The sequence below is a fragment of the Alligator sinensis genome, unplaced genomic scaffold (genome assembly GCF_000455745.1).
Source record: "Alligator sinensis unplaced genomic scaffold, ASM45574v1 scaffold768_3, whole genome shotgun sequence".
Classification (NCBI taxonomy): domain Eukaryota; kingdom Metazoa; phylum Chordata; order Crocodylia; family Alligatoridae; genus Alligator; species Alligator sinensis.
The window spans coordinates 1,545,827-1,554,135 of record NW_005842135.1 but is presented as its reverse complement, the minus strand read 5'-3'; the positions used below and the strand labels follow the sequence as shown (position 1 = coordinate 1,554,135).

Genomic DNA, 8,309 nt, shown 5'->3' with positions numbered 1-8,309 from the left:
GCCCCCCCCCCCCCCCCCCCAATCTGTGGAGGAGGAAGGCAGGGCAGGGGCAGACGGCAGAGGCACTGGGCGGGGGGGCTACAACGAGTTCTAGGGTAGCTGTCCCCCATATCCCTTGAACATATGGCTCCATCCTGTGCCCCACCCTGCCCCAGCCTCACTCCCTCCCTCGTCGTGGGGGCCTCTATATGCCCCCAGGCCCCTTCTCCCTAAAAGACTTAACAGCCAGATGCTGCGCTCCAAGCTGCCGGGCTGGCCTCATGCGTGCTGGAGCTGCGCCTATGGACGTGAATTTATCAGCGATGTTATCGGCTATATCAGCCCAAATATGTCAGTTGCCAATAATATCAATTTTTCCTTGTATTGGTGCTGGTACTATACAGACCAATGTATCGGTGCACCTCTAATCTTCATATACTTTACCTTGCAAAAGAAAGGTAAAGTATATGACGATAAAGGGAGTACCTTACTGCTCTCTAGTAACTGAAGGACTTACTTAAGCACAGTTAGATTCCACTAAGTAAAACAGAAGCAGCTATGGCTGTTTTTTGCCAGCTAGGCTAACATTTTTTTTTGGTTAAAGTTCATGTCTTGGATAGACTCAAGCAGGGAGCACACTTTAGACCCAAAAGGCTTGGGAAAACTATTTCAATTTCCTAGACTAAACCCTTAATTAGGTTTAAATTCATTTGAGTTAAATTAAGTTAGTCATTGTTTGTTCCCTCCCATTCATTTGATTGCATTCTAATCCTAGTTGGATCTTGAAGTGTTTATATTTCTGTGATATAAAGGTTCTGAATACTTTTAAAATCTGTAGTCCATTTGAAGATGGACAACAGCAGTGCATTGGGTCCTGCTGCAGTCTTTAAGGTCAGGGTAAGGAAACCTTAAGGAAATTTCCCAACGTGACTGAGATACTAATACAGATTGGAACTACTGTTGTATGCTACATTCAGTTTTGTTTCTTTCTCTAAATAATTCTTGGCTCCTCTTTTACCTGCATTAGAGAAATGCATCTTTTGAGTTTATCATATGGACATAGTTTAGCTTGTTTCATGTTCTGTTTATTTTGTATGCACTTTGTGCATCTTGGGCACATATAGTCTCTCTCGTGTAACTTAAACTACTTTCCTAGTTGAGAAACATAGACACCCTTCCCCCCCCCCAGTTATAAAAAGCACAATTTGTGTACGTGTTCATACACTTTATAAATTGTACTCCATTATAAGGTCTTGCTGTAATGAGCTTTAGATGGTGCTTTAGATGCCATCCTTTTTAGTTCTAAATGAGCTAAATATTATTTCTGGTTTTAATGTTATGGTTAGCAGAAAACACAATTGAGTGTAGTTATTTTTTTCATTACATTTCCTACTGGTTTTTTTACCATCCCTGATGCCACAATAAGCTCATCGGAGCTAATAAACTGTTAAAATGTTCCAAACATATTATTTACTTGTCACTTTCTATTCAGTAATCCATAATGATACTGTAAACTACGTTTGTAACATCAAATAGCTTGTCCAAAATCAGTCTTGCTGTAAAGAAATACAAGTAGCATTGAAAGAATTACCTTTCTCAGATAAAGTAATTTTACTTTCTTTAGCTCTGCAGCATTTAAGTCTCAGTATATCCTAAGTTACAAATCAGACCTTGAGCCATTGTCTCCCTTTGATCAGGAAATGGAAGAAGTGATTGAAATTAATACATTCAGACATTGGTGTAGGACTCTGTGTACTGGATATGAAGAGGATGTCAGAGGCTTTGCAATCGCTTACATTGATTCAACCGTAAAGAGTCTCATAAGAGATAAAGGGTTCAACTATAAAAGTGAGGCACTCAGAATTAAGTTTAAGAATCTGATCTAACTTTCCAGCCTTCCTTCATCCATTGCTGTAATTTAAGTTTGGAAGATCAGCTAAGAAGACTTTCAGGCTTACCTCTGAATTTATTTTATTACACTTGGATGTACATAACTCTTAACTGATTCTGAGTCTCTTTTTTTTGTTTGTGGCTGATCACATGCATCTAGAAGGTATCTGAATCTGTCATTGATATAAGAATAAATTCATAATTGATTTCCCTCCCTCCATGCTAATATAACAGATTGGACTGTAAAATAATTGTTAAGGTAAATCATAACTATAGATCTTGTAGATGTAAAGTAAAGCTAATCTGTGAAGCTTATTCTTTGTCATATGTTCTTACGCATGCACACACCAGGAATGTTTGCCTGTATTTTGGCATTGTTCTAGGTTTTGGAAAAAACATTGTAGTCCCTTTACCCTCCCTGCTGCCCCCTTTTTTTTTTTCTTCAATGCTCACGCTATGCACCCAAACTGATGTGAACTAAATATATAAAATAACATGGAGGTTGGCAAAGTAACAATTTTAAATCTTAAGTTTTTCACTTTTTACTTCCAAATGAACAGAAAACATACAGGAAAATTGGTCCACAAGATCACTTCTAGTATGTGGCAAAAAAGAAAAAAAAATACAAAATAAAACTTTGATATGAGAGAGAAACTTACTGGATTGCATTTTCTTTTAGATATTTGTGTGCAATCAAAAAAGGTAGAATACTTCTTATTTGGGATTTATCCTAAAACACCACAAAAAATTAAATTTTATTAAAAAAAAAAAAGGTGGGGAAGATGAGAGGAATAGCTGATGCTAGAATAGGTGAATCATTTTTAGCTGTGTAATCTGTATCCAAGTCCCCCTTGATGCTGTGTTATATTGGTAATATCACCACAAATTCAGTGCAGAAGGTTGTACACTTGTAAGTGAAGTCCGAAGGATGTGGGTAGTGGTGTCCTGCAAGGTTTGGTGGGAAATGGAGTGATAACCTGAACCTGAATATATGGAGGAAGGTTATTTTCTCTTACCTGTTGCTTTTAACAGTAGTCAGTTTTTAAAATCAAGTTTCTGACTTCAGTGTGCTTTTGTTCCCACCACCCACCCCCTCTCCCCCCTAAGGTGAATGGGTCAGTCACCTGAAGCCAAATTCTGCAAAGCATATTTATTGGCTCAGTCAGGCCACTTTTTTTCTGAGATTGGCTCCTGTGATCAGACCACTGAGGCTTCTATTTGTTTAAATTCACCATTTCTACTGGTTGCTGTTTGCTAGGTTACCATTCCTAGAAACTTTATTGTTTTGTTTTCCTCTCTAGATAACACTTTCATCGGTGCTGTGAGAACATTAACTTGTGGACATATGTTCCTTTCTCTACTTATCTTAGTTGTTTTGGAAAAAAACATATTTAAAGGGTTATATCTTGGCCCCAAACAAAGGTTTTCCAAAAAAATTTAGTTCTTACAAAAGCAAAGCTAGTAATAATATTTTTGTTGGAACTTGTAAAAAAAAAAAAAAAATCTAAGGGAAAGATTTTGTTGAAATGGGTAACTATTCCTCTACAGCAGTGGAGGCAACCTTGGTAGGCAGGAGTGTTGCAAATTAAGCTCCATGCCCTCCCTGGGTGCCACTTATGATCCCTTTCCCCTGCTTGATCTGCTATGGTGCTTTCTGCTCTCTGCCCTGTGCCCCCTACCCTGTCTGATTCTGTGCTTACTACCCTGTGCTCCCTGCTACATCTGATGCTCGCTTTTTGCTCCTTATCCCATCTTCCCTGTGCACCCTGTTCTCTCTCCGCACCCCCACCTCCATCTAGCATTTGCCACACACAAAGCTTCCTATGCTACTTGTGGCATGCTATGGGTTGTCCATCCCTGCTCTACAGGGTTTCCAAAGAGCTGCTTTTTGTGTATATGACTGGAAAGTGTAACTGACAAGTGGGATTTCTTTTCAGTCAGGTTTATTCTATTTTTGGATTATTGTTTTGAGGACTCTCAGAAGCAGTCTTTTTAAGGGAAGACTGTAAAAAAGAGGGGGTATTCTCTTGGACAAGATGAAGAAATTAATTCCAGACACGATAGAGAGAACATAAGAGAGAAAGACAAAAGCAAGTGACTAAGCCAGGTGTAGCGAGCAAGGCAAAGGTTGCTAAAGGAGAGTTAGGAAGAGAAGGGAAAATAAAGCAATAAACTTGGCAATGTTCTTTTAATTGCAAATTAATATCTATGCCTGGAGCATGGCTGAACTCCTGTGCATAATGTATTCTTCTTCCTCCCTTCTCCCACACCCCCATCACTGATTTTTTTTTTTTTTTTTTCCAAAGGTTCATTCAGTTTATAAGAAGAGCAGCAATGAGACATCATTGTGTTTTTCCTGAACTGTCCAGGTGTCTTTAATAGTGTGTGGGGGCAGGGGGATCAAAATAATTGTAGCATTAAAAGGTTGGGTCTAGCACAGCATCATGCTTACACCTTCCATAGCACCTTTTCATATTGGGAACTTCACATGCTTTACAAATATTTCTTCAACCAAATACACACACTTGCATATAATATCCCTGTTTTGGGAGGAGACAGCATATTCTAGAGGCTTGAGACCCAAACTGGGGATATCAGCTCAAACTTCTGACTCAGCTGCTGGTTTGTGCCTACCTTACAGAGGTATGGGATACAGAGACATCAGGGTCCTTTATGGATGGAGTTTGCAGAGGTAGCCAGAACAGAGCTCAAAACTCCTGATTCCTGACTTGTTTGAACTAGATGCGTGCTGCTTTTCTACACCTGGACAGCAAGAGGGCAGACGAGCTGACTTTGACCGTATTAGCTAGAGAGAGAAGCCACGTAATTTAAAAAAAAACTATAACAGGCCCTGTTAAGTAGGGTTAAATGTGTGTCAATAAAGGCTTGCTTTCCCATTTGAGTCATGTTGTGACTTCTGATGTACATACATGCAGCTCCTGCTGAAATGGATGGGAATGCAGGGAACCAACCATTCCCTGATGGAAATGGATGTGCATGCAGGGAACCAAATGGTGCTTCTTGAGGTCTGAGGGCTCTGCTTGCCATGGCACAATAGGCCCTGTATGTTTGATACAACACAAATTATTTTCTACCTTGTAAGTTTAAAGCTTCATTATTTATACTTTTTCATAGTGAATGTGACTTGCCACATTCTATTCTGCCTGTTTTAATTTCCCTTTCTTGCCCCTGGTACCACTTCAGTACATTTCTGTTTGTTTTCTGTACTGTTTTGTCTTTGAAATTAGTAGGGGTGGCAAAAGGAAAACACTTCTGTTCATGATTTTTCCTGAAGCATTAACTGCAAATTCGAACATTTGGAGCCTAACAAAACAAATGTCATCCTTCTCTCACTTTTCTTTTTTTTTTTCTTGCTTTACTACGTGTTTTGCTTTGTGCGGTTTTTTTTCTGTTATGCACTGATATTGCTAGTGTGAGCACACCCCTAAGAATAAATTTAACTTTTGATTCAGAAGGGATTGATGCTTTGAATTGGACTTTTGTCAGTCTAATAAAATACTTCTCAATTCAAATGTCAGTAAAACTGTTAGTTTTAGGAAAATTTAGAAAGATACCTCCTACATTTGTGTATTATTCCACCCTACTGGTTCATGTCCTAAGCCAGGGCTGTCTAATGGGTAGCCTTTGGTGTTAAATTGCTTCCTGCCCCCAAACTCCCAGTGTGGGTGCTGCTCCCTCAATTGCTTTCCAGGTGCTGTCACTGGAGTCCCTGGGTTCCCCCTTGTCCCTCCTGCTGCCTCACCCTGCCCATGGGGACACAGCTGCACAGTGCAGAGCATTGGGGGAGAGAGACTGAGAGAGACTGTAGCTGGGAGGGTTGGGCGGTATGTGGCGTGGCTCTGTAGTGTGTGGGGGGGCACACTGTATGCCTTGATGCAAAGGCGGGTGGGGGAGGGACTGCAGTACGCAGCTTGTGTGATGTGTGGCCAGGAGTCTGTGGCTGTCAGCCACTGGGAGGTTGGGCAGCCCCACTAAACTAGAACTGTACAACTTTTGGCCTGTGACCCCTGCAGCTGCCTCTTCCAATGCTGTAGGGTAGGTGAGGGTCCAGGAGGGGGGCATGTGCTGCCTGTGCAGTGGAGATGGGGAGACCTGGAGGATTGTTAGTCACCCAGAGGAGGGGATCCCGAGAGCCCATCCTCACAGTATATCATCTGTGCAGCATGTGACCTGGGTACTGCGCTGAATTTGGACAGCCCTGCTCTAAACTACTTGATAATATTCCTTGATAGAGTTGGCAACCTACAATTAAAACAAAACATTTCACACTATTTCCTATAAATATAAAGGTTCTGTGTTGCATTTCGGTAATGTGGCACCTGCTTGTTTACTGAGGATTCACTCTTCTCCTGCACTAGAGCATGAAAGAAGGAAACCTGCAAGTGAGCGTATGCCGCTAGTGTCTGTCCCCAAGATAAACCAGGTCATTAATAAAATCCCAAATCTTTGCCTCCATCACTTTTCCTCTTAACTCAGGGGTTTTCAACCTTTTTTAGTCTTAAGTACCCTCAGTAGCCAGACACCAGGCGGTTGGGAGGGGTAGCACGCAGCCAGATGCTGAGTGGGGAGGCGGGACAGAGCACTGCCGCCTCCCAGGGGCAGGGCAGGGAAGCTTACTGGACTGAGGTGAGGGCAGCAGTGACTGCCTTGTGCAAGCTTTCTCACCCCACAGAGGGGCACTACTGCCCTTGCCCCATCCTTACCCTGCTCCTGGGAAATAGCAGTGCTCTGTCCCTGCCCACCTGAGTGTACCCCCTAGGAGTGGTCCAAGTACCCCCAGGGGTATGCGTACCCCCTGGTTGACAACCCCTGCTCTAACAGGGTCTTTAACAATGTCAAGCTCTCAGGCCAGGAATAGAAAACTCTGAGAGCTCCCTCTGGATGATAACGACTAATCACCATGTCTGTCTGTCTCAGGGAAGCACCATCAGGCCAGCGAGACTCAAAATGTGATTCAGTCTGAGAAAGCAGCTGAGATACCAGCAGTGCATGAGCATGGCCACGACCATTCAAGATTACACGCCTACATTGGGGTTTCCCTTGTCCTGGGCTTTGTCTTCATGCTTTTGGTGGACCAGATAGGCAACTCTCACGTGCACGCTCCAGATGGTAAGTCAAGCCTCTTCTAACATAGTAGGATTAGGTTAGAGTTCATGGCAACAACCAAAATGCTAAAGCTAAATAACACATTGCAGGTTTCTGAACATTGTTGTTTAAGTTTATCACAGGCTCCCATTCAGGTTGATGGCTAAGTTTTGCTAGGGTATTCTACAGACAGTAAAGGCAGGCAGCAATGGTATGAAATACTAAAGCAGTGTTACCCTCTTCACTCAAGTGCTGCATGATTTGATTATTTAATTCATTAATGCTTTGGAGGCTAAACCTTGCCATGCTGAAGAGAGAGAACTTGTTTAAAACTCATGGATGAACAACAGTATTGATATGGTACTGATAGTTGAAACCTTGTAGGATTAATGTGCTATGTATTCTACTAATATGCATATTGAAAGGATGTAATTTGCCTGGCTGAGTAACAGAGTGTTGGTTGCAATTTGTAACCTGTTGCGCTTATCTTGTAACAAATGTCAGCTATCTGCAGGTAAGTTAAGATCATAAACTGCTTAAGTGCACAGGAGTGCTTTGGCCCCAGTCTCTACTCCTAATGTAATTGTACTCTTTTTAACTGCATAATTCATTAACTGATTAGTAGCTGTCAATTTCCAGACATCTGATAGTAGACCTGAACCAACTAGGTCCTGTTAATGTCAAGGCTGCTGTTAGAAGCATTAGGAGAGACAAGGTAACAACGTTAATGAGGTGTAAAAGTTTTAGTGCAGGTTGTGCTAGGATTGAATGAGCATTATGTATGCTGAATTTGCATACTTCTGGTAAGCACTAAGCCTCTAGACTGAAAAAGGCTATGCCAAAGAGAGTTTTACTTTTCTGCTTTACTTTTTGCTCTGCCCAGCTGTGCACAATTGACTTCAGTGGATTTTGCATGGGCCACAGGCATGATAGGACCTATAGTGACTTCCCTTGTTTCATAGTTGGTAGGATCTGAAGGCACCTGAGCAGATCATCAAGTCCAACCCCCTGCCATGGCAGGAAAGAGTACTGGGGTCAAAAGACCCTGGCAAGGTGTTCATCCAACCTCCTCTTAAAGACCCCCAGGGTAGGAGCCAGCACCACTTCTCTTGAAAGTTGGTTCCAGATCCTAGCTGCCCTGACAGTGAAGTAGTGCCTCCTGATATCTAGCCTGAATTTACCCTCTGCCAGCTTGTGACCATTATTTCTTGTCACTCCTGGTAGTGCTTGGGGGAACAGGGACTCTCCCAACACCTGCTGGTCCCCCACGACTAGTTTGTAAACGGCCACTAGATCCCCCCTCAGCCTTCTCTTGTGGAGGCTGAACAGGTTCA

General features: G+C 42.3%; 1 protein-coding gene across 3 annotated transcripts in view; it reads left to right on the top strand.

The window, feature by feature from the left end:
* SLC39A9 (solute carrier family 39 member 9) overlaps nucleotides 1–8,309 on the top strand; it is a 40,059-nt gene that overhangs the window by 10,640 nt on the left and 21,110 nt on the right. For 2 of the 3 annotated variants that reach the window (XM_025205970.1, XM_006025185.3), the window contains exon 3: nucleotides 6,808–6,999. In XM_025205970.1, coding sequence (XP_025061755.1) covers nucleotides 6,808–6,999 — 192 coding nt within the window. Of the gene's footprint in view, nucleotides 1–4,805; nucleotides 4,968–6,807; nucleotides 7,000–8,309 lie in introns of all 3 variants that reach the window. The other variant, XM_025205971.1, reaches the window with a different exon arrangement.